Raw genomic sequence first — 27,203 nt, 5'->3', positions numbered from 1 at the left:
ACAGGCAAGAAGATGATACCCAGATTGGGTGGGTGCAAAAGCCTATCTGGCTTGGAAGCCTAATAATCCAAAGGAGTCAATATCTCTTGTAACAACTCCAAGAGCACAATTTCCAGGGTCCCCAAAGACACAAGGCCAGCTATAAGAATTACTGCACTCAGAGAAGCTCAGTGACATGGTTTCCTTTCCTGCATTTACTGTTCTCCCAGTTCACATGACATTTACTACTCAGGCGTCATTTTACATTCCAACTTTATTACATTTCCAAGAGAACAGAGCTGTAAATTAACCAGAAGCCAAATTCTCATGCAGAATAGGTGTTTAGTTTGAAATACAGGTCCTATTAATTTTTTGCACAATTAAATATATACCAGTGTAACATTTTTTATCCTGTCTATATGACTTAAAATTCCAACCTTAAATCCTATTTTCTTCTTTTGTTCTCCATATTTGCACAGGTAAAATATGGAAATTATGCTTTTGTATGGGATGCAGCTGTATTGGAATACGTGGCTATCAATGACCCAGACTGCTCCTTTTACACCATTGGGAATACTGTTGCTGATCGAGGATATGGAATTGCATTGCAGCATGGCAGTCCTTACCGGGATGTTTTTTCACAAAGGTAAGATTTGTGTGTGGTCCAAATAAGAAGAGAGGAAATATAGAAAAAGGAAAATCCACTTGGTTACTCCATTTAGTTTACTACATTTTGTTCTCTTTGTTTGGAAAACCACAGTAAACAACAACAAAAGGGAATTATAAGTGATTGTTCAATAAGACATTTCCTAAAGCATGTACTAAAGTATTATTTTTCGCATAAAAAGGGAAAAGTTACTGCTGCATATAACTGGTTATTCTCAAAAAACTGATATACAAAATAAAATAAAAACTTAATTGAGTTTAGCCTCTGAATTTTTAGGAGCTAAAACTGTCATAGAGTTAGCAAAATTCATTCCTTTCTAAAAACACCAAAGCATAAAATAAACTTCAGGACCAGGTTAAAGTTTTGAAGTACATACTTATAGGGATGTTTCCATATCAATTTTGCAAAGGAAAAGAGTAAAAATTTTAGAGTCTGTCATTGGTGTCAAAGTATACGTGAAACTTTGTCATGGAAATTTAGAAGACAGTTTATTAAGAAATTATACTCATCCTCAAATCAGAATTTTCTTTATAAGTTGTTTAAGAAAGAAAATGTTAAATGTATATTTTATATTAATGATGTAGATGAAAGACTTGGGCCTGAAAGGAATTTACAAGATCACTGCATTTTATTATCTCTACTACCAAACAAGGTTGGACCTAAGAGAGAGAAATATCTTTCAGGTAGAAGTATGTTCTATTTGCCACTGATTTCTTTGATTTATTACTAGATATTTTTGTACCTGTTTTCTAAAAGCTAAAGCCAGATGAAAGAGAGCAGTACTGGGTAGTACTCTAGGTAGTACTAAGGCCCCAAATTTTAAACTATTTGAGTTGTATTCCTCCAAATTTCAAGATAACAAAAAGCCAGGCATTTTGTGTGTAACAAAACAAGTCAGTAGTCCAAATTTATAACTCTTCTGTTAGCTAACTAAAAACCTAGGCCTCTCTCTTTATCAGCAAATGAAGATATTAAATTAACTCTAGGGTCCTACATTAGTCACCTTTTCTGTGTAACAAACAACCCAAATTAGTGACTTTAAAAACGTTATTTCTCAGGACTTCCCTGGTGGTCCAGTGGTTAAGACTTCGCCTTCCAATGCAGGGGGTGCAGGTTTGATCACTGGTCAGGTAGCGAAGATCCCACATGCCTCGCGGCCAAAAATCCAAAACATAAAACAGAAGCAATATTGTAACAAACTCAATAAAGACTTTAAAAATGGTCCACATCAAAAAAAAAAAGTTATTTCTCATTGATGGAACGTAAGAGCTGTGATTTGGCTGAATTCTGCTGCGAGTTGCGGGTCAACTGCAGGTCTCTATGCAGCTTCTCGTCCCAGGGACCACCATTGTTCTTCTACTTGTTAGAAGAGGCACACCATTGCTTTTATGAATTTAGAAGAGAGGATGGAAAGCATAATGGAGTGAAGGGAATGACAGGGTTTTATGGTAAAAGACCAGCAGAGAAGTTTAATGAATCCTTAACATGAACCAGGTCATCAGGAAAAGGATGGTTTATTCCTTAGTTGCGGTTAATTGGCTTTTTCTTCACGACAGATATTTTTTGTTTCCAGACCTGATTTCTGGGTTTTTTATGCCAAAAAAAATGAAACCAATAAAATCAATACACAAACATAATAGCAATTAAAGAAGTATTTAATCAGTCACACCAAATGTTCTATTTCTTATTATCCATGTGGTGTTTTACCTTACAGAGATTTTAATTCTGAGTGAATATATTTCATTGAACTACTAAAACACAGTATTAAGCAATGAGCATTATTTTTCCTTTGATTAGCATCATGGATGTTGACAATTTAAATTGTCCTTCTCTGTGGAGTTCCTTAATAATGACACTCTGCATTCTAGTCCCCTGGACACATCTGGAGGAAGAGAGAGGAAAGAAACACGATCTGGCCAGCCCCCCTCTATACATATGTGCAGCGTTAATCTATCACCTAAACTCTCTCCCTGAACCCAGAAAATATCTGCATTCATTCCCTTTTGCTATAGCCATCAGGGAAAAAAGAACTCCTTTTTATTAACTAATTTAAAAGTTATAGAGACCATCACACTAATCATTGTATTATACTTTAGAAATTATTATAAATAGCTTTACTACAACAACTTATCCTGGACCACTAGTTAAACTAGATCACTGATTGCTCGTGTGATTATATTCAGTGAAATGACAGTACTCAGAGTGATTTTTAATAAGTAAATACTAATTATATCTCAAGTAACTATGTGCCTATACCACACATATTTGATATCAAAGTACTTTAATATGTAATAAATATTATATAATGATATAGTAACTACGTTTATTATCTGCTATCTGCCCAGTATCTTGTATGCTTTACATTTTAATGACTTCAGAACAATCATATGAAATGTTGTCTATTTCTTTATTACACACTTGCATATTAGTGCACAGTTATTAGAGTTATTAGGCTACAAGTACATAAACTGAGTGGATGGTCCTGAGCTTTGGCAAGCATCATGTCAGGCATCAGAGGCATAGGCTGTAGTGATATGCTCACTTGTGCAATTGTATGCGAGTGGACATGTACAGGAGTGACTTTTAAGGACCAATAAGTGCTACAATATATGACTGTAGATTTGGATAGAAGAATTCTGTTTCGTTGGTCTCTACAGATACTAGATAATTTGGTAGCAGAAATTAAAGAATTTATATATCTCACCAGATATATGGGTCAGAGTACTAGTGTGGTGGGTAATGTTTACAATGAATTCTCTGACACTATTTGTTCATCAAATGTTTTCTGTGGCCTTTGTCTCATAATAGTTCTTAGTATAATAAAATCATCAAAAGTTGTTACATTAAAGACATCTGTGAATGGAAGAGAACTGAATTTTTCAGAGTGATATCGTTATGCTGTTAATAAAATTAGTTCCAGTGTCGATCTTAGAACCTTAACTATTCATAAGGCTAAAAAGATAACAAAAAAAAATATTTATTGAGCATTTAGTACAAGCTCACCCCTGTTCTCAAATCTTAGTGGGTGTCAAGGAGTAACTAACTCATGAGTTTAATTTTATGCTTCATCAATAAAAGAGTCCCTTTTCGCCTGTTGGCTGCTAACCCTAAACTTTGGGAATAGAACCACCTAGTGGCACAAAAACAAGGACATATTTCAAACTGTATGGAGAATGATTTAGTTGAATTCATGGAGAGTGGCAAAGATGCATAAACAATATTTCAACCTAATCACAGAATTTCAGAATTTTTAGAAATGGAATGAACAGTAGTTCCCTTTTTTACCAGGGATAACTAGTCCAAAGGGGTAAATAACTTGCTCAGAATCACAAAAAAGCAATAAAACTGGAAATTTTTGACATTTTCTAGTTCTATGTTTAGTTTTTTGGTGTTCATGCACCTTGTCTTCCCTTATCTTTCTTTTAAAAGCTTATAAAAATAATATAAAACATACTGTATAATGCTTACTGTGCACCAGACCCTGAGTTCTTACATGAGGTAAGTACTATTATTATCCTCATTTTATAGACACAGAAACTGAGGGTGGGAAGCCCTATTTGTTTAGTTTTGAACTACTTGGATATAGTCTTTTTCCAGTGCCTACCTCATGCCTGCATAGAGTAAGCATTCAATAAATATTTGATGAATGAATAAAAGATCTACCTAACTTTGTGCTCAAAGATGATCCTATTTACTTATAATCAAATACGTTGAGTACTTATCCTTTGTGCTTACTTGATATTAAAAAGTCTTCTATCTTCTCTTATCATAATAATTTTCTATTTATCTTGGTTTCTCTAATTTTTCATACAATGATTAGTAAAACTGACAAGAAAGAGAAAACAAACATCACATGTCCACCTTTCTTTCTACTCACAGCTGTAAGAATTTTTATACTTTCATTCCAAAAAGGAAGGTAGAAAATATTTCTTTAACTTAAAATCATAGAGCCCTAATCCTTTTATTTCCCAACTTTCTAAGCACTTTTTTCCCTTTTCAGGAAGAGAAAAAAGCAGCCTCCACTGATTGCCTATAGCAGCTCCAAAATAAGTCACCAACTGGCTTAAAACTCTGCACTTGGTTGGCTGGAAGGATATAACCAGAAGTCAAACAAACAAATTAATTGTTTTCTCTTTAGACATACAAAATATTTACAGTCCCTCCACTTTGAGAGCAGGAGTGACGTTATCAAGATACATATGTCAACATTAAGTAATATGAAGTTATACAGTAAACTGCATTATATAGACTATGCTGAAAAAATTAGAGAAAAGGAAATCATTGCTGAGTAGGATAGAAAAGATTTTATTAGACTTGAGCTGGAAGACTTCAAGGGCAAATAGAATTTGGATATGGGGACGGGTACAGGTAAGAAAAACATGAAACTCAGGAAAACATGAAATAACAAGTGAAAACAGTCGTCGTGTAGTGAAAGGACAGTGAGAAAGAACAACTTGACTGGAGAGAATGTTGGCAGGTGAATACAGGTAGAGAAGCGAAAATTAAATGTGATACACCAGAATATTGATAGCTGCTGTCTAATAAGTATATACTATGCTAAACACTTGATGTATTTCATATAATGCTCACCACAACTCTGTGAATTGGGCATTTATTAATTGCATTTATAAATTTGAGGAAACTGAGACTCAGAGTTACGTGTCTTACAAAGTCACACATTAATGACAAGTAGAGCTAGGACTCAAACACAGCTTAGAGCTTGTGTCCTCACGAGCTTTGTGGGGCTCTGAAGAGGAGAATATCTAGAGAAAGGAGTATTTGAAAGGTCCCAGGTGTTGGGTTAGACGAAGACAGAGTTTAACTGAGGAAGGCCATTTACAAGACGGTGTAGTATTCCAGCTGTTAAGCAGTGAGAATATTCTCAATGAGAAGGAGAAAAGATTAGAAAAAAGTTACAGTTTGAAGAGGGATGGACAGGACTTGGTGGAAATCAGAGGAGTACATATAATCCAGGAATCTGAAAGGGGAAGGATGTGCAGATCCAAGTGGCCATAAACAGTCCACTCTTTTCTTCTTCCAACTCTTATTTTTCCTTCTTGTTCATCTATTACAAGTTTTGCATAAGCTCTATTTCACCTCCAAGTAAAACCAACTGGAAAATTATTTCTAGAAAAGTAATGGGTATTTTAAAACAACAACATGATAATCCACTACTTAGTAGATACTTTGATATGTCAGACAATCTTCTGGCTTACAGATTTTTGTTCTATAGTTGCTCAAATCATGTTTATATATCCCTAGTAGTATTGTTCTTCTCTCTCACACACCAGATAGTATTTTTTTAATTATATATACAGTTGACCCTTGAACAACATGGGTGTGAACTGCTCAGGCCCACTCATACAGGGATTTTTTTTAATAATACATACTATAGTACTACATGATTCACTGTTGGTTGAATCCAGGGATGCAGAATGGCAGACATGGAGGAACCTCAGATAAGGAGGAACCTAGGATACCCCTATAACATAAGTTACATGCAAATTTGCTACTATGAGGAAGGTCAGCACTGCTAACCCCACATTGTTCAAGGGTCAACTGTATATACCAACACTTACACACACGCACGCGCGCACACACATACACAGTGCTAAAACCAACTGATTTCATCACATTCACATTCTCTGTTCTAGATCAAGAAAAATAGATAGTTTAGATGCACATGTTTATATAAAGTAAGAAAATACGTTTGAGGAGCTGCAAAACCAGAGGGAACATTGAAGGTTCACTTTCAAAGGGAGATAATAGAAGAAAATACTAATATATGTTTATACATATATTTTTATTTAAGACAATAATATACATTTTAACATTTAAATGAAGGAAATCATTTTCTTTTCTCATGTAATATGCATATATTAAACAAGGAATAGCCTCTGGAAACCACTGAAAAGAATGTACTATTCATATTTCAAAGCAATCCCCCTTTAAAACATTTGTTTTAAATTTAGAATGCTGAATTTAGGGAACTTCAATGAAAGAGAAAAAGTGAGGTAGCTTTTTTGTCACTTTTCTCTGTTTCCTGAATCCTGATGGAGCTATTTTTATGACTAACATCCTGTGGGGTTTACCAATCACTCTGACTGCTGCTTCCAGTGGAGAACCAAAGTGATTTACATTTATTGCAGTATTTGGTCTAAATAAATGGAGGTATAAGTACCGTTGATGATATTTCCAGTATGTCAGTATTTCAAAAATATTTATCATATATGCTACTATATGATTTGAGATTAGTTTTATTAATCTTGCAAAGCAGTAGCGAAATTTTACGAAAATGACAAGACTTTACCCTTAAGCACATAACATTCTCACTGCTGAACACAAACTCAGCCATCAGGCAGTGCAATCTCATGGAGTAGATTCTGAAGTGTTAACGTGATTCTGTTTTCCTTGTACTTACATCATACAGCATTTGGGGAACACTTCATCCAAGGTACAAGAGAGTACCGTTTATAAACAAGAATCTTCATTAGACTTTTTTGAGAAAAGTACTGAGGTACAGAGAAGATACATGACTAGTGCAAGACACAAAGCAGTATTTCAGCTGGATAATGAGTCTGCGACATTGGACCAAGCTGCTTTGCAGGAAGCAAGTTGGATTAGCTGTTAGATTAGATTTGTGCTGTTTCTAGATCTGAGTAAGTATCATTTCATTCAAAAGGCAGTTGTTTTCAAAAAGCATAGTTATTATAGTGGTATAAATTAGGTGAGACTAAAGGCTGAGTTTATAACACAGCATTGCAGAACTTAAAAGGTTAAATGTGTATTGCACTTCAAAGCACACATTCATGCACACACGTGGATGCACACACACTCAGGCACACACACACACACACACACCCTCCAGAGTCAATTATAAGCCTCTCTCAAAAACACTCTTATTCCATTATACTTACATCACAGTTTTTCTATTCAAACGCCCCATTTTACTCACCAGACTCAGCCCCAAGACATTTTTTACTGTTTTAAAAATTCAGTCTCCTTTTATTTTTATTTTTTTGCGGTATGCGGGCCTCTCACTGTTGTGGCCTCTCTCGTTGCGGAGCACAGGCTCCGGACACGCAGGCTCAGCGGCCATGGCTCACGGGCCCAGCCGCTCCGCGGCACGTGGGATCTTCCCGGACCGGGGCACGAACCCGTGTGCCCTGCATCGGCAGGCGGACTCTCAACCACTGCGCCACCAGGGAAGCCCTCAATCTCCTTTTAAAGGGAAAATTTGATATCATTGAGGATAATCAAAAATGTGCTACTTTTTTTATAGACCCTTAAAATACTGTAAGCATAGTAACAACATGGGAATAAGCACATGAGCTCCCATGATAACTATGTTGATAGAAGAAACAATTCATGAGACATGAATGCGACTCTGGCATGCATTTAGATAAACTCCCTAATTTTGCATATGTGAAACCAGGAAGGGAATTTGGGTGACTTGCCCACAGTCTAACCCTTGATCAGGACATGCCCTGGGGATGACAAGTCCAGGCTGCCAGTCCAGTGTTCCATCCTACCCTGTTCTGTCAGTTCTCTTTGTTAAAAATTTTTAGCTCTAAAATTTATTAGTAAAATAAATGTTTTAAGAAGCACATTTATATCTTACATAAAGGAGCCAGGGATATTACTTAGTAAATACATTTAACAACTAGTACATCAGACTCAGCGCCAAGACATTTTTTACTGTTTTAAAAATTCAATCTCCTTTTATTTTTACTTTTTTATTTTTTTGCGGTACGTGGGCCTCTCACTGTTGTGGCCTTTCCCGTTGCAGAGCACAGGCTCCGGACGCACAGGCTCAGCGGCCGTGGCTCACGGGCCCAGCCGCTCTGCGGCACATGGGATCCACCCGGACCGGGGCACGAACCCGTGTCCCCTGCATCGGCTTTTTAAATTATCACTACTTTATAGACATGCAGAAAAAGTAGCACAAGTGACGGATAGAACGCTATGGATTATGTTATCCTTAACTTACAGAGAAACTATACTATAGCCTAAGATAATAGTTAACATTCATTAAAGGCTTACTATGAGCCAACCAGGTGCTACCTAAGTGCCCTAACTATACTAAGTCATTCAATCCTCCTAATAACTATAAAAGGTAAATACCATGATTAACTTCCTTTTACAGATGAGGAAACTGAGTAACAGAAAAGCTGAGCAGTTTTCCAAGGACATAAAGCTAATAAGTTGCAGAGCCAGGTTTGAACTCATGCTGTCAAACACCGTAATGCCGTAGTTCCCACTCCCACTTCCCTAAACACACACACCCCCGTGTGCACCATGGTAGCAAGCATCCAAAGTGCCTTCATGCTGCTCCTGGAGCTGCCTTCTCTCACATTAAGATACTGAATGGCATTTTAGTTCCCCTGAAATTCAGGTAACTTTCAGAATCTTAAACAGCACGCCAGCAGAGTCTCCCGTTATGCTGAGGGGGCAGATCCATTTGCAACTGAAGCTGCCTTGCATCAGCTGATCAGAAGTAAACAGTACAAGTATTGAAAATTGAAAGCTGTGGGAGGATACTGTAATTGTTTTCCCTCCCTTTTATCTTGTTTTGCTACAAATAGCTTAAGACTATACTTGGCCAAAACTTTAATTCTTCCTTCATGGAGGTTTTCATTCATCATGACTTTTTAATGGGAGGAATCCATAATTGCCTTTTATCCATCTCATTTCATAGTTCTTTAAGCAGCTAGAAAAAAACTAACTTCATAATTGGCCAGATTGACTAATCACATGTTGAATGCTAACTAATATGAAACAGAGCCTACAGTCATGCCTCGGTATCCACAAGGGATTGGTTACAGGACCCCCATGGATACCAAAATCCATGGATGCCCAAGTCCCTTATGTAAAATGGCATAATATTTTCAAATAACCTACACACATCCTCCCATATACTTTCTTTTTTTCTTTTTTTCTGCATACTTTAACTCATCTCAGGATTACTTACAATACCTAATACAATGCAGATGCTATGTAAATAGTTGTAAATACAATGTAAATGCTATGTAAATAGTTGCTGGCATACAACTAATTCAAGTTTTGATTTGGGGAACTTCCTGAAATTTATTTCCAAATATTTTTAATCTTTGGTTGGTTGAATCCGTGGGTGTAGAATACAGAAGGCTGGCTGTACTATTTCTGGAACTAAATTATGGCTAAGATAAAAATATAAGATTTCCATATGGAATAATATTTATGAGTCTATGTAGTCCAGAATAATATCTAACAGAGGCAACAATGATTCTTGTTTTAATGAGTATAGTTCCTTGCTTTAACTTCAAACAGAAATATACCTCAAAGCGTGCATTCACCTTTTTTCTTGATAATCCATTCTATACCTGTCACTTTATGAAGCTATTTATGTTTGAAATAATGTTAGTGACTATTTTAAATGATTGAAATTCAACATGTTTTTATTTTACATATTACTGGTCTCAGAAAATGTATATAAAAATTGTGCCTTGATGATGTTCTTACCAATGTTCCATGGTAAGACAGGGAGATATGATGGGAGGAGCCAGCACCCTGAAACTAAGTGTGGTGGGATTTCTGTTCCGATAAGGTTTTCAGTCTTTTTCCAAAATAATCTTTTTTATAGTAATATTTTTATTCTGATGATTTTAGTCAACTTTTTGTTTCTTTTCTATTAATTAACCAAGATCTATGTAGCACTCCCTATAAAAGTCAGCATGACCCTTCTGGGCAGTCTCTCATATTCTTTGAGCTAATCAACACCAATTTTACTAATATGAATCTCTTCTGTGTTTTTTAGCAGCTGCAGAAATTTGTCAAACAGATTACCTCCCAGCCAAAATATATTCAGTAGAGCGTTGCTGAGTACTTCATTAAGACTGATGAGATAGGACAGAGCAGAACCCAGGGGCTCTGAATATCAGGGCAAGCTGTGTGGATTATGATATGGAGAGACATCGAAGAAATCAGTATAAAGACTAACCAGAATCAGAAGTGTGCTTTCTGATCAGTCTAGAAAGAATGTACGCAATGAAATAAAAAAGGAATTAACTAGAAAGGAGGATGCCAGTAGGAAGCCATTACTATATCTATAATATAAGCTCCAAGAAGGTAGGGGCTTTTGTCTGCTTTATTCAGAGGTTTATTCCAAGCGTCTACAAGAAAGCCTACCACGTAGCAGATGTTTGATAAATATTAGTTGAATGAATGGGTGAATGAATCACTAAGGAAAAGTAAAAGACACGAACTAAAGACAATAGAAATGGAAGGAAACAGAGAGACATTGTAGGGGTGATGTTGGCCATTGGCTAGACACAGAGTTGAAGGAAAGGGAAACCAAACATGATTTTGAAATCCTTAGCCTTGCCCCAGATTGGAGATGGGGAAGTTATTCTCAGAAAAGAAGCCAGGAGCAAAAACTGATTTGAGAGTGGAAGTGCTCATTTTGATCTAGACGTGTTGAGTCTGAGACACTGGACAGTGGTGCATCCATACAGGGAAATGTAGAGACTCTGACAGACAAATGACAATGCGGGGTGAGAGCTTGAGGGAGAGGCTGGAAGGATAGATACAGATTTGGACAAACTCTCCATTAAGATAATGAAAGCCAGAGACATAGCCCATGGAAAGGACATAGAGATAAGGAAAAAAAGGTTGAGGCCAAAACTTGCTTTCAAATGTTCCTTTTTTGCTTTTTTCTCCTTTCCATTCCACAGTCACTATCCTAATTGAATCTCAGCACACTGTGTCACGATTATCCCTTTCTCTCCAAACCTACCCAAATCTTATGCATTCTGTGGTTTCCAACTCCTGACCCATCCTCAGCATAAGTCTTCCTAGCAAATTCAGCTCTAATCAAGCCCTTCATTGTGTTTCTATATTTTATCTTCTCTGTACCACATATGTCACTTTTTTGTTAATCATTTCTTGTGTTCATACTTCTTCAAATATGTTCTAAGTTCTTAGCTTGCAAAAAAATTGCAAAACTTATGCCTTTTTAAAATTTTTCCATAATAAATAGTTATGTAGTACATATTCAACAGGTTCTTAAGTAATGTTTCAGGGGGGAAATATAGTCCTACTCTCACTTGCAATTACTAACACAAGCAACTTACTAGAGAATAGGAATAATGTTTATTCATTCAACCAACAAATATTTGTTGAGCAGCTTAGTGCTTGATACTGTTTTGTTTTTCTAGAGATAAAATAGTGAAAAAGATTAACAGGTTTTGCTTTCCTGGAGCTTACATTATTCTGGAGAGTTGAAGGAGGAAACATACGATAATAAGAGAACAAAGAAATTGGATAATTTCTTATTGGAAAACATGCAATAAAGAAAATATAACTCAGACAGATAATAAAGATGGATCAGTATGGGTCACAGAAAACCTTTCTAGGGAGGCAATGTTTAATTACGTTCTTGAATGTAAAGTGTGTAGGGAGAGTATTCTGTGCGTAGGTAACAACAAATATAAAAGCTCTGAAGTTAGAAACAGCTTGGAATGTTTAAAGAATGACAAGGAGTCCATGGTGGCTCAGAGTGAACAAACAAGAGAATAGTATGAAAGGAGATTGAAGAATTAGTTGAGCCCAGTTGTATTATAGAACCTTGAGAAAACATAGTAAAGACTACAAATGTTTTCCAAATAAGAAAGGCAAGCCATTGGAATTTTTCAAAGAGGAGTATTTATTACCCCTAGTTGTTAAAATAAAGAAAAAAATATGGTGGGAGGGAGGCCAGTAGAGGCAGTGAACAAAAGTGAATGTAGGAAGATAAGTTAGGACTAGTAAAGATAGTCCAGGAGAGAGATGATGGTGGTCGGTCTAGGGTAGTATAACTGAGATGGGGAAGAGTGACAGGTTCCTGCCTTTCGTAGCTATAAGACTCATAGGACTGGCAAATGGTATGAATGTGATGGGGGAGGCAAAGGGAGGAATCAGTATAACTTTTTCTTCTGAACAAATAAGTGGTACCATTAACTGACTTGGTCAAGCATGAACCAAAAGTAAGTTAAAAACCAGAAGAATTAAGACTTTGGCCTTGGGTTTGGTAAGCTTGATGATATTAAACTGGAACTTAGCTTTTTGTGAAATTTAGGAAAGAAGACAAAATAATAAGAATTCCAGTTTGACAGGTAGAAGTTGCTAGTTATGAAAGACATACACTGGTTGAATTACATTTGGGTTTGATGATTTCAGAGATTACTTCAGTCGTAATTAGAAAAAGATGCTTAAATGATTTGTGATATCCACTGAAATGGGTGGGAAAAGAATAGAAGCAGAAAAAGATAGTCAACTTTTATAAAGATACTAAAATCTAGTAATAACAATAGAAAGTGATTTACTTATATAAACTCCAAGTTACATTTTCTTAAGGAAAGAAATTTATCTCACATAGCAAGACGTCTAGCAGTAGATGTCTTCAAATGTGGTTGATTCGGAGGTTCAGCGAGGGCAGTGTTTTCAAGGACCAAGGCTCTTTCCACCTCTCCACTCTCCATCCTTGGTGGAGTGAGATAAGACTGTCCTCAGACTGACCTGCCTTGTGATGAAGGAGGCTTACGCAGCAATAGGGACAATGTGCTTCCCTGTTTCCATTCAGAAGAAGAGAATGAGCAATCTCTCCTCTCAAGCATGAAAACAAATCTGTCCCTTCTGCTTAATTAGTTCATCTTAGGTCATATTGTTACCCCTGGAGTGAGCAGATCCCCTTGAGAACGTATACTCATAGCTCAGACTGTCTGTCTAATAGGGTGGAAGGGATGCTGGAGAGTCAACTCTAATGTCCCTTACAGCAAATCTGAAAGAAGAATTAACAGATACTGGAGAATATAAGGAACAAAAGAGAAAGAATCAATACCCATACTACCCATAATAATACTATCATTTATTGCACATCTGTTTTGTGCTGGTCATTCTTCTAAATCTTTCCTATAGACTGACCCGTTTAATCTTCACAACACCCCAAGAGATAGGTGCTATTATCACCTCATTGTACAGTCAAGGAAACTGACATGTAGAAGCATTAAGTAAACTGCTTACGTTGTCGTTAATAAATGGCTGAACTGGGATTTGAACCCTGGCTCTGGAGGTCATGCCCTTAAACAGAAAGAGGTGTGATACCATAGACTCAACTGGAAAACTGTAAATAGGAACATGGGAAGGGGAGCCCCATGGAAAGGAAGAGTAGGCTATTCGTTTTACACATGTTGAATTTGTAGTGACATCAAGAGTTCTACCTGAAAACTGTTGAAAGTATGAAAGGAGATTGGATAAACTGGAGAAGAGAGATGTAAATTTACGATTTATCAATACAAAGGAAAAAGGGGGAAAAAATCAAGACCTAATATGTGCAGCCAAAAGAAATCCAAGCCCCGAGGGTTGTTATTGATTGTTGATTTCCTTCCACTTCAACAACCAAGAGTTCTTCCTCAACAGCCAACGTCACTTTGTGTAACCGCTGTATTGATCATATCACACATTTTTTTTTACAATATAAAAACTGTATATATTTAAAGTATACAGTTTAGGTTTTGACATATACACCTGTGGAACCATCACCACAGTTAAGATAATGAAGAAAAAATTTTTTAAAGTAGCACTAGGAAAGAAGTGACTTGAAAAGTGCCTAGTGAGTAATGATGGCAAATGACGCCGTCTCTGTAACCTCAGAATCTACACCAGTCCTGAAACAGAGTTGGTGCTTGATAACTGTTTCTTAAATGAGTACAGGAACTGCTGCTCTAGACTGCCTGCACCATGCTCATGGTTTTCTGTAACGGCGGTTCTCAAACTTGAGCAAGCATCCAGATTCCCTGGTGGGCCTGATAAAACACAGATTTCTGGGCCCCGGCCCCAGAGTGTCTGACTCAGGAGGTGTGCATAATTTACATTGCTAACAAGTTCCAGCGGAAGCTTTTGCTGCTACTTCATAGAGTGAGTCCTCACTTGGGGCCCTGCTGCTCTAATACACGGGCTCTGACAGCCTTGTTGTGTACTATTCTCATTCTCTCCCTTGCATCTTTTGTCCTGCCTCTTTACTCTATTCCCCCTTTTTCCATTGTTGATCTTCATATTCAGTCATGTACAAATCACTTACAATCTGTATTATCTCATTTGATTCTTGTAAAACCTCACTGAGGGAAGGATTATTGTAGCTATTTTATAGATTAAGGAACTAGGGTTTAGAGAGCACAAAGGAAAAATACTTTGGTGTTGACTCTATAAACCTAAATTATATAGTGGGATGACCAGTTAAAGTTATAACGTCTTTTTGCACTTCTTCCTCACTTCCACTTGTTGATTTCCTTCCACTTCAACAACCAAGAGCTCTTCCTAAACAGCCAACGTCACTTTTTGTAACTGCTGTATTGATCATATCACACAAGTTTTTTTTTTACAATATAAAAACTATATATTTAAAGTATACAGTTTAGGTTTGACATATACACCTATGGAACCATCACCACAATTAAGATAATGAAGAAAATTTTTTTTAAGTAGCACTAAACATACTGCAAAAAGAACACTTGTTTACAATATGAGAGCTGGAATAAGACAAGAGAGCAGGTCTTTGTTGAACCTCAGCTGGGAATACATAGCACGCAACTTTTTATTTTTAAATCCTTTTGTGGTTGTTCCTTTTGTCTCTCTGGAATCTTTGTTATTAATTAGCTGGTTTCTCTGTAACTTCATCCGGTGTTTTGAACAGTGCTTTGCCTATAGAGACTTAACAAAATAATATTAACTGTTGTATTGGATAGAAGTCTTCCAGATTTTCACCTAAGCCTACCTCCTAATTGGCCATTATCTTTATCCCAATAAAATATTGCAATATCTTATTTCTTTTCTTTTGTTAGCAAAATAACTTCTTGAAAGTAGAAACTTTGCCTCTTATAGTCACTAAATTTTATCCAGTTTTCAAGGAGGGTGACGAAAAATTTACTAATAAAATAGATTTTTTTTTTTGCTTATAGAAGGAAAACAGCAAGTTCCCTACTATATGTTCAAGGCTATATTCCAGTGTTTTCCCTCTGCATGACATCATAAAGTCCACAGGTCCCTTGTTAACCTAAAATCACATAGCCATAGACTCTTGAAACTACAAGAGTCATAATTTGTCATCTGTTTCACAACCATCTTTATCCAGGTCGTGAGGAAACAAAATCCCTGAGATGAGAGATTAATGCGCCATAGTCATAATCTGGCAGAGTTTGAGTTACAGAAAATTCCAGATTTCCCTGCTATCAGTCTTGTGACTTTCTTCTGCCCCTAAAATCCTCATCTAGTTCCAAAACTTTGAGATGTCTGAAGGCAAAGTAGATATGTAAGCTTTGAATCAGGCACTATGAAGACAAAAAGGAAACAAGCGATAAAAAGGATCCCATAAGGTGGTTCTTGTCTAACTTCTCCCCACCTCTCCCAACTCATCCTGTACCTCTTTCTTCCCCACTACCTGTATCCCAAGGTACAGGCCTGTTCCTGGTGCCTGCTTCTGCCTCAGGGCCTTCATTCCTGCACTCACCTCTTCTTTAACTCCTACTCTACTCCCCGCCTCAGTTTAGATGGCCTGCTCATAGGTGAGATCCAGTCTCTTTTGTCAACTTCAGGTGCCTTTCCACAAACAGATACCAGCTCTGAACAGATGTTCACTGGCCCATTGTAAAGTGAAAAGAAAAAGGGGGGGTGGACAGTGTAGTCAAATCTTAACTCAATGAATTCAGTTTAAAGAGTTGTCTTTTGTTCTGAGATTATATCCATCTTATATTTGGAGAATTAAATGTCCTATCATTTAGGAAATGAGCACAGATTTCTTTTAATGTCCTCACTTAAAATAAAAATTGAGCAACCTTGGTCAAATCCCCTAAATACTTACTTTCTGAAATTTAAAAGTCAGAATTGCATATCCCTTACTCAAAATGACTGTGGAGGAGCAAAGGTGGGGAAGAGAGACCAAAAAAACCATAATAAATATGTAAGCAACTTGTACACAACCCTCAGTCTTATTTCCTTTTTAAAGCAACTCAGTGCTTTAAAAACTCAGAACTGTTTCACGGTACTATGTGAAACGCAGGCGTTTCTAAGCCGATGCTGCTGACTGCTTTCACATTCCTTACATTTAAAACAAAAATTCCTTTGGGATGTTTTATGCAGAATTCTGTGTCCTACTTTAAATCTAAGAACTTTTTGTACACAACAGAGAGGCTCCACAATGAAACACCTGGTCAATAGCAGTTTTGAATTCTTAAGCTGTCCTTTCTTTTGTATTTTTACACTTTGGAAATCCATGCAACTGCTGTTAGGCAGAACATGGAATGGGGGACCTTGCATTAACTCAATATTCCCAATTGTATGCCTATTTCGATACAGTCACACCACAGGACCAATATGAAAAATAAGTTTAAAATGCAATAAAAATGTTAAGGAATTTCCTGGCGGTTCAGTGGTTAGGACACAGCACTTTCACTGCCAGGGCCTGGGGTTGGATCCCTGGTTGGGAACTAAGATCCTGCAAGCCATGCGGTGTGGCCAAAAAAATAAATAAAATACAATAAAAATTTTAAAGTTAACCTAAAAGGAAAATTCATGCTGAAATCAGTGGAATTAGCCATATATGGTATACCTAATATGTTTCAAGTTAATGTAAATTGATTTGAAAAGAGAAGAAAAAAAACGCAAACTAGCAATGCTTCATTCCATTCAACAAGTGTTTATTAACCACCTGCTGTGTGCCAGACACTATGGTAAGCAGTGGATCTATAGCTGTGAACTACACACAGTCCCAGCCTCCAAGCTGCTTACTCTCTAGAAGGAAAGGTAAAAAAGTAAAAGGAATCTTTTCTGTTCAGTGTGATTTGTGTTCTGGGCACACAGGCAATAAATATAGAATTCTGGTGAAATGTATCAGGAAGGGGAAACGGATGCTGAACAATTTAAAGAGCAATTGAATTCGGTTGATATTATGGGCTGAATTGTGTCTTCCCAAAACTCCTTTGTTTCGGTTCTAATCCCCAGTACCTCAGAATGTGATTGCATTTGAAGATAAGGTAATTACGGTTAAGTGAAGTCACTAGGGCAAGCGCAGTCCAATCTGATTGATGACCTCATAAGAAGAGGAGATTAGGACTCAAACACATACAGGAAAGACCATATGAAGATACAGTAGAGAAGCCATCTACCAGCCAAGGAGAGAGGCCTCAGAAGAAATCAACCCTGCTGACTCCTTGATCTAGGACTTCTAGTCTTCAGAACTACAAGAAAATTAATTTCTGTGGCTTAAGCCCCCCAGTCTTTGGTACTTTGTTATGGCAGCCCTAGCAGATTAATACAGTTGCTGAAATAAAGTACATACTATACGACAGAAGGAACAGGAGGAAGAGGCACCCTGTGGACTGAATGTGACTGAGGGAGTGGCAGCAAAGGAGCCTAGCGAGGTGCACGGGGGGTCACTGGGGGGAAATCTCCGCCACCTCCGCCACGGCCTGAGAAGCCTAGTCAAAGAGTTGAGGCTCCATCCTGAGGGTGACAGGACACCATCAGAGGTTTTTCACGTGAGATTAGGTATAAAAATCTTACATTTTATAAACTGTACTCTGCCTGCTGTGTTGATTATTGATTATCTGGAAGCAAGACTCTAGCAGCTGAGAGACCAATATGAAATTTATTGCAGTAATCCAAATGAGAGATGATAGTGACCTAAAATACATTGAAATGGAGAAAAAAGTAATCTTGTGACATGAAAGAACAAAGTGGAACAAAACAAACAAAAACAGCTATAGGACAAAAGATGAGGACAAAGGTGTTAGAACAATCTCTGGGCCTCCTCCACAACTATCACATTTCCACCCCAGTGGTTAAGTCTTCTCAAAGTAGCCACATTTACACTGGCAGAGAAGGCAAATTCCATTTTTATGAGGTAATATATTTGGCAACATCTCCTAAGGCACCTGCCAACACCAGTGTATCTCAGGCTTGGACTCTTGAACTCTGAGATCTGAGAACACTAAATTCATTCACACTTCTAAAAAGAACATGGATTGAGGCATATTCTATAATATCTATATTTATAACACTGCCCAGCAGTGTTCTGTTTTGTATGTGTGAAAATTGCCAATGGAATGTTCACGAACCCTCTTAATGTGTACCTCTAACCTTGACACCCCTGAGGAATAATAAGCTACGTTCTAAATATATAGTTAGCTAAGAGAAAGAAGTAGAGGGGAAGAGAGAAGAGGAAGGTGGGAAAATGGGGGAAAAGAGAGAGAGGTTTCTGGCTTGGGGTGTTTTTTTTTTTGTTTTCCACGATTTGACTGCTTTGTCAGGCTCTCTCTAAACAGCCTACTTTTAGTGCAAAAGGATGTGGCTTATCTCTTGGATGAGAGTCCAGTCCCTGCAGAACCTAGATGAAATTGATGTTTCTGATTTTATTAGGAGCTTTGCACGAGGGTAAACAGGAGTTAGCAAGAAATAATGTAAAGTCAGCGAGTCTCAACACATGTGAAAACTTTATTTGCCATCTTTGCAATGTTCAAATATTAGAAGGATTTATTTTTATTATCCGTTTATTCAACGTACTCCATTTTAAATGTCAGTTAGCTTTTAAAAATAAGGATACGTTTTAGCAAATTGCCTTTTTTTTTATTTCCTGGGTGTTCCTTAATAAGTGGGTTTATTGTAGCGCAGACGTCTGTCTGTCCAGCAGCCAGCCTGAAACATCCTGTGTTCAGTGATCACATCCTCTCTCATCATATTTCCCAACTGCCCCTTAGTGCTTTGTCTTCTTCTTCAACACTGTGTGACTTCCCAAACCAGAAGGTTTTCAAGGGAACATCACTTCATTGTGCTTCCTGAGGAAGCCCAAGCACAAAGAAATGATAAAGCTCTGGCCCCTGCTTTATTCATAAAACACTTTGCAAAGTCCATTTAGTAATTTGCCATTGTAACCACTGGCACCCAGGGCTTTCAGGGCCCGCTTCTGACACTGTATTTAGTTCATTCTTTGACTGTTCAGCTAAAAACTTCCATTTGTATGCATTTATTCTGCTTCACACATTATGTTATCAGTCACTTTCAATATTTCAAAGTCACAGCAGGCTTTTTCTGACACACATTTGTCAGAATGAACGGCCTTGATTGCTATTATTATAGACTACAGTGCCTGAGTAAGGGGAAAAGCATATATAGTACCAGAATATTGAAACTGCCTGATAAAACAATAGAGATACGAGAGAATAAAAATAGAATAAATGCATATAAATGGATGCTTTAAAAGGCCAGGAAAATGTAGGATTATAAAATAGGCATATAGAGTTTAAAACCCATGAAGAAAAATGTAACAAAATATTTTTTGAAGAAGATAAGGAACCGATTGAAAGTCTCACTGTCCCAGTGTCGGCAGATTAAGTGGATATCACATACTTCTCTTCAGTAATCAGGGATTCAAATAGGCTCAGTTGTGGATGCTGCTTTTGAATTTTAGCATGAAATCTACTACTGAATAACAAAGAACTTTAAAAAATACATGCTTCAACCAAAAATAAATTTAATGAAAGCTATAAGGAACGAACTGGAACTCCAGACCCATTACTGCTTTACTGTTCTTGATAGACTACTAAGCATATCACCCAGCAGAAGACCTGTGTCCTATTTGCCTGCACGTTACTTCACTTTTTGTCTTTAACAAGACTTCAGAACTGCATACTAAAGAAGAATCATGGAAATCTATTTTAGAGGCACAGAACACCAGTATCTAGGGGTGGGCCTCCTTAGAAATCCTTAAATTTCAAGTCACATAAAAACTGAAATAAAAAATAAGCCACGGGCTTCCCTGGTGGCACAGTGGTTGAGAGTCCGCCTGCCGAGGCAGGGGACACGGGTTCGTGCCCCGGTCCAGGAAGATACCACATGCCGCGGAGCGGCTGGGCCCGTGAGCCATGGCCGCTGAGCCTGCGCGTCCGGAGCCTGTGCTCCGCAAGGGGAGAGGCCACAGCAGTGAGAGGCCCGCGTACCGCAAAAAAAAAAAAAAAAAAAAGCCACAATAATTAGTATACCAAATATCTTTTCAAAAGTGAATTAATAGAATACAGAAATCTGAAGCATTTTAATTAATGCCAAAGGTGAGAAAAACAGAAAATGCTAAGTTATATTGCTCTTTTCTTTAGGACATTTATATAGGTTTATGAGTTTATCTCAGCTCATATATTCCTCAACATATTTTTCTAAGTAGTATTCAAGAAATTATGGTAGATGTAGAAAACGTCCATCTAACAGACCCGCAGTTTGGAAACCCAAAATTATAAGAAATTATAAACCACCCCCAAAAAAAGCCAAAAGATCTAGGTCATTATCTGTTTACTCTATTTCCAGAAATAAGCTCTAATTCCTTCTAAAGAAATTATGTTTAATCTGAATGTTACTTAAAGCCCTGAAATGAGGGATTGCTATTTTAATTCTGCTTGAATCCTTATAATTGAATGTCAAAATCACATTTAAAAAAATTTTAGGCAGATTAAATTATTCTAATTCTCTCATCATCTCACCTATTCATTGTCATGAACTTTTTACAAATATTAATAGTTTGGGGTATTTATTATTCTTCAGGGATCATCTAACTATAAGCATAACTCTAGATTTATATGCAGAAAAGATTACAGTGAAATACACACTGATAGAATTCAGAAATTTTTTTTTAATTTGAGAAATATGTTTATTAGCATAATTTCAACATTCATAAATAAGTATTCTATTAAAAGAATACCCACAGATATAGAAAACAAACTTATGGTTACCAAAGGAGAAAAGTGGCAAGGGATAAATTGGAAGTTTGAGATTAACATATGCACACTACTATATATAAAATAGATAACCAACAAGGAGCTACTGTATAGCACAGGGAACTATACTCAATATTGTGTAATAACCCATAAGGGAGAAGAATCTAAAAAAATAGATATATATAACTGAAACACTTTGCTGTACACCTAAAACTAACACAACATTGTATATCAACTACACTTCAATTTAAAAAAATAATAATAATAAAGCAAAAAAAAAAACCCTGTAGAATATTAAAGTAAGTCTTGAGATTTTAAAATAAAAAAGTCACGATGACTCAGAAAGTTTACATAATATATCATAAAAATATTTTAAATACATAGCTACATAACTTCACTGTATCCAACAAATTTAAAGCATTAACAATTTTGTTAAAATATCTATTTTATTTTATAATAATAAGGATTATTATTTCTATAGGCAATCATTTCTCTCTGAGGGGGAAAAAAAGGTTTACTGCAGTCAGTAGTCATTCTAGTAAAGTGTTTCTCTTCCTAATTAATGTGTTCGGAGGGATAAATATATTCTGTTTACATGCAAAAAATTTAAATTCATTTTCCATTGAAGAACTAAATACTTTCAATCTTAATTACATTCCACAATCTATGGAGATATTAAAAATAACAAGTGCCATAAATTGTGAAGACTGGGGGACTTGAAAAACCCCTAAAATGTATTGTGATTTATTTGTATTAATTAACCCAGTTACTATTTTTGAAAAATCGTTGTCAGCTTAGAATGACTACTAGTGATTGTTATAAATAAAATTAATTTAGTCTGTTCATCAACATGCAGTACCTTTATCAAATAAAACGAAGTATATGCAGAGATTATGCAGTGGAAATTTTAAGGTAAATCACCAATAAACAGAAAATTGAGGTTTTTAGCAGATTTGCTCATTACAAAATTAAATGCCTCATCTGCATACACGTCACACTTTCCACCAACTCATACACCCTCCTTCACACACACACACACACACACACACACACACACACACTGCTCACTACATTCCACACTTCCAGTCATCCATGTCCCTCCCTATATTTGATTCATAATTACCAAACCAAAAAGGACAGCTCTGAAAAGGCGAGGCAACTAACTCTAGCTGTCGTTTCAATAAAAAGTTCAATTTTCATTAGACCTTTTTACACTACCCACTGCTTCAGAAAAGTTCATCTGATCATCTTTGTTCAGGTACTTTTGAAGGTGTGATTTTTCCCATAGATGTGTTACTGCCCCATGTGGAGAAAGGTTTCAGTATATTGTCAGTTGGTGTGCTTTGGGCCTGTGGTATGTATAGAAGTCTGGCCTCTGAATACCTTTATCTAGGGGAATATACATTGAAAACGATAACACCTATTTAAAAATAAGAAATTCTTCTTAACTAGCCCTATCTTCATGTGATATTTTATTCATATTCTTATCCCCTTTCATATACTAATATTTCTTTATAATTCTGTGCTTCTACTTCTTTCTTGTCTTGTATCTTAGTAGAAACTCATTTTAACTTATCCTTATAGTAATTATAATTATACTTTAATGTGTTTAGAATATTGTAAATCATATATAATGCTTAGGACATTGTATGTGTTTACAGACATTGAGTGAACACTGACATTAACTGTAAATCAACCAAATGACTTTGAACCCATTATGGATGAAGAGATCCCACCAAACCATAAAATTTTTCTGTACTATCAGTATTCCATCGTGGCAGTATTTGATTTGGTAGGACAGAAATGCCTTCTACCATAGTGTCTTTCCTGGATGAAAAAAATAAAGATGGCACACTCTTTAATTCAACCATGTACTCAAAGGCTTAAGCACAGATTAGGGGAAAATATCTGATCTCTCATTTCTAATCACCTCCGCCCCAACTTCAAAGAACTCATATCCAGAGCACTGGTTCTTATTTGTTTGTTTATTTACTGGGATAGAGTTCTTATTCAAAATGTTCTACTTAAGTCTCTCCTTGGGGGACCATCTGGAAGCTACACTGAGGGCGGAAATCTATAGTTGGATTGCCTAAGGTACAAATTTCTTGTAGAACCTAAACAGCTGCCAGTTTACTTTTGAGGGCAATCAGGATGTTCATTAGTAACTGAGTTGAAGTAACTGAGAGGAACTTCATTGGTACCGAGTCAGTGACCTGGATCGTTTTCAGAATAAGCATTGAGCTGAAATGGACCATTCATTTCTACTTCCACTGGGATACTGTACCAAAAGGTTGTGGCTCTTACCTTCTTCTAACAGTGGTAGGGATTTTCAGGAGCAGAAAACAAGGCTTTATGTTTGCCATTTGTATCTCAGGGTAATTTTTTATATGATTTTAAAAGAGCATGAGATAAACCCTGTATTTTAGGCTAACCTATGGGACGGATTCCAACTCCTTCATTTGATAGGTAATTGAAATATGATGACAGTACACTGTGGTGAATCAAAGGTTTCAGAAGTGGAGAAGGAAATTAAAAAATAGATCTGGAGCATGGTCAGTAGAAGTTGGTATACTTCAGTAGTTATTAAAGTGGTGTTACTATTGAGTATTGAAATAATACCACTTTAATAATTTTAATAGCAAAAGCCTATATAGGGCATATGATAGCCAGGCACTATTCAAAAAGCTTTATGTATGTTGTCATTTTTGTCCTCACAACTACCCTATTTTACAGATGAAAAAGCTGGAGATTACAAAGAGGTTAAGTGACTTTCCCAAGATCATACAAGTAGTACGTGATAGAACTGGTATTTAAACCTTGACAAGTCTGCCTCCAGAGTCAGTGCTCTTAATCACTGTACTCTATTACTAGTCCGGAAAGCTGGTGAAATAGGCCACCAAGATTATACAGATGGTCCCCAACACAATGGTTCAACTTACCAATTTTTCAGCTTTACAGTGGTGTAAGCGGTATGCATTCAGTAGAAACCATACTTGGAATTTTGAATTTTGTATCTTCCTGGGCTCTCAATATGCAGTCTGATACCCTCTCGTGATGCTGGGCAGCAACAGCAAACCACAGCTCCCAGTCAGCCATGCATTCATGAGGGTAAACAACCGATACACTTAAAACCATTCTGTACCCATACAACCATTCTGTTTTTCACTTTCAGTACTGTAATCAATAAATTACATGGGATATTCAACACTTTGATACAAAATAGGCTTTGTGTTAGATGATTTTGCCCAACTGTAGCCTAATGTTAAGTGTTCTGAGTATGTTGGATGTATGTCTGAGAAGCTGGAGGTTGAATGAATCACCAATGGCCAATGATTTAATCAGTCGTGCCTGTGTAATGAAGCCTTCTTAAAAACCCAAAAGGACAGGGCTTCCAGGTTGGTGAACATGTGCAGATTTGGGGAGAGTGGTGTGCAAAGAGCATGGAATCTCCATGCCCTTTCCCCATACGTTGCCCTGTGCACCTCTTTCATCTGGCTGTCCCTGAGTTACATCCTTTTATACTAAACTGGTGATCCAGTATGTAAACCATTTCTCTGAGTTCTGTAAGCTACCCTAGCAAATTAATCAAACCCAAGGAGGGGTGTTATTGGAAACTCCAATCTATAGTCAGTCAGTCAGAAGCACAGATGACAACCTGGACTTGCAGTTGGCATCTGAAGGGACACAGGGGCAGTCTTATAAACTGAACCCTTAACGTGAGGAATCTGATGCTATCTCCAGGTAGATAGTGTCAGAATTGAGTTGAATTACAGGACACCCAGCTGGTGTTTGAAAATTGTTTGTTGTTATGGGAAAAACCCACACACACACTAACATCAGAATTGGTGACCAGAATCATTCAGCTGCCTCCAGGGAAAGAATTACTCATAAGGGATGTGGAGTCTCAGCCCAATAGCAACGTCCTCGTTATCAGGGGCCAAGAACAATTTTAGTATTTCACCATACTCAGTCTCCAGTGAATTTTTTCAAATAGGAAATCTGAACCAAGCAAGTAAAATAACTATTTTTACCCAAAATTTGTGCAGGAATTCGAGAGCACATGTTAACAAAGCTTTTCGACCAGTTAACAGAGAATGACACAATGGATAAGGTATTCTCCTCACTTCTATGGAGACCCCAGGGCACTGGAGCATTCAGTGAAACAGAGGCGCTAGCAGACATAAGGCAAAGCCCACCCAACAGCAGTAGCAGACCTCAGAGCAGAGAGACAGTCTAGCACAGCAACCTAGACAGTAGCCTGGCAGCAGCTACTGGGTGGAGGAGGCACATTTATCAGACTTTTAGGTCTGAAGGCCTTAGGATCAGGCAGAAAAATGCAAGAATTGGAGAACTGGCTGCGAAAACTACAGGAGCCCATGGAAAATTTTCACAAGTTATTCCCAAAACGAAAGGAAACTTAAAGATGCTGGAGGTCTCACACTTATGGGTGGGGATGAGCCAGATGACTACTTCTTGTATTCAAAAGTGTTATCACACCTTCATCCCTCGTTGGTATAGGCTGAAAAAAAAAAAAAAAAGACAACAGATTACATATGCATCCACAAATCATTAATCATCTTTTCTGTATATTTTATGGATATGGTCATAATGTCATATTTAACTTAAAAAATGTTATACATACTAAAATTCAGTTTGTCAAAAAGAAATACCTGAAATGAAAAGATAAAATGTTAATTTGATAGATGTCATGCCTTAAAAAGGGGTGATGGATGGAGGGTTATATTCCATTTTTTAAGCTTTTTAGATTTTGCGTTTTGCCATAAATTTCTTCACACTAGATGATTGGCAGACTAGACTAAGACATCAAGAAGAGGAGAGGTAATGAAGATTCATAGGCAGAGTGCAGACCCAAACTTAGCTGAGTCATCAGTGGGAATTTCCATTCCTTTCTCAATCTCTTTTAAATTTTAAATTAGACTTCACTATTAAGAAGACTCGGTACTGAGGATATAGAAACTAGTTCTCAAATTGAAAACCTTATCAAGATAAGAGATTTGACCCTTCTGTACTATATGATTTTAAAGGCTATAATGGCCTCTTTTCACAATAGAATCTGATTTACTGAAAAGTAGCTTTAATATATGACTCATTATTTTACATTTACAATACCAGCATTATTATGATAATACTGTCAAAAATAATATCATTGATTCTTCTTTTTATGATCCAGAGTTGGAGGTCTTTGTAAAAAAAAAATGAGGACTCTGGAATAATTAGAGTTGAATTTTAGAACATTATCCATATGAATTATTTCTAACAAAGGGTATTCTCATGTGACAAGCAGGGGAATCTTCTGTTTCTAGCTACAATTACTCAGTGGTTTAATGTCAGTTAGAATGCTATCTCAGTCAAAATAGCTCCTATATATGTAAAATTATGGTTATTTCCCAAATTATACTGTTTTTTCAACTGAAGCAATGTTTAAATGCTGTGATTTTGACTTGCCAGGAGGCACAGGTAGTCACATAAACAAGTTTCATATTGAAAGGCAGTGCTTGCAGTCAGAAAAAAAAGAACATTTTCTATAATTTTGTAATGAGAGAAAAAAGTAAGAAAGACTTTAATTCAAATGGATATTTGTGCATTAGAAATTACTGTGGACTAAATAACTTGTTATACACACTACTCATAAAATAGATTACTAATAAGGACCTACTGTATAGCATGGGGAACTCTACTCAATACTGTATAATGGCCTATATGGGAAAAGAATCTAAAAGAGAGTGGATATATGTATAAGTATAACTGATTCACTTTGCTGTACAGCA

At 36.7% G+C, this 27,203-nt stretch overlaps 1 protein-coding gene across 3 annotated transcripts in view; it reads left to right on the top strand.

Moving 5' to 3' along the window:
• Nucleotides 1-27,203, top strand: part of GRID2 (glutamate ionotropic receptor delta type subunit 2) — a 1,388,195-nt gene that overhangs the window by 1,233,506 nt on the left and 127,486 nt on the right. For all 3 annotated transcript variants that reach the window (XM_067736951.1, XM_067736950.1, XM_067736949.1), the window contains one exon: nucleotides 459-625. In XM_067736951.1, the coding sequence (XP_067593052.1) occupies nucleotides 459-625 (167 nt within the window). The remainder of the gene's footprint in view (nucleotides 1-458; nucleotides 626-27,203) is intronic.

The sequence above is a fragment of the Pseudorca crassidens genome, chromosome 4, assembly GCF_039906515.1.
Source record: "Pseudorca crassidens isolate mPseCra1 chromosome 4, mPseCra1.hap1, whole genome shotgun sequence".
Taxonomy (NCBI): Eukaryota; Metazoa; Chordata; class Mammalia; order Artiodactyla; family Delphinidae; genus Pseudorca; species Pseudorca crassidens.
Note: the sequence above shows the minus strand (reverse complement) of the source record. Positions and strands in the feature narration are given on the sequence as shown.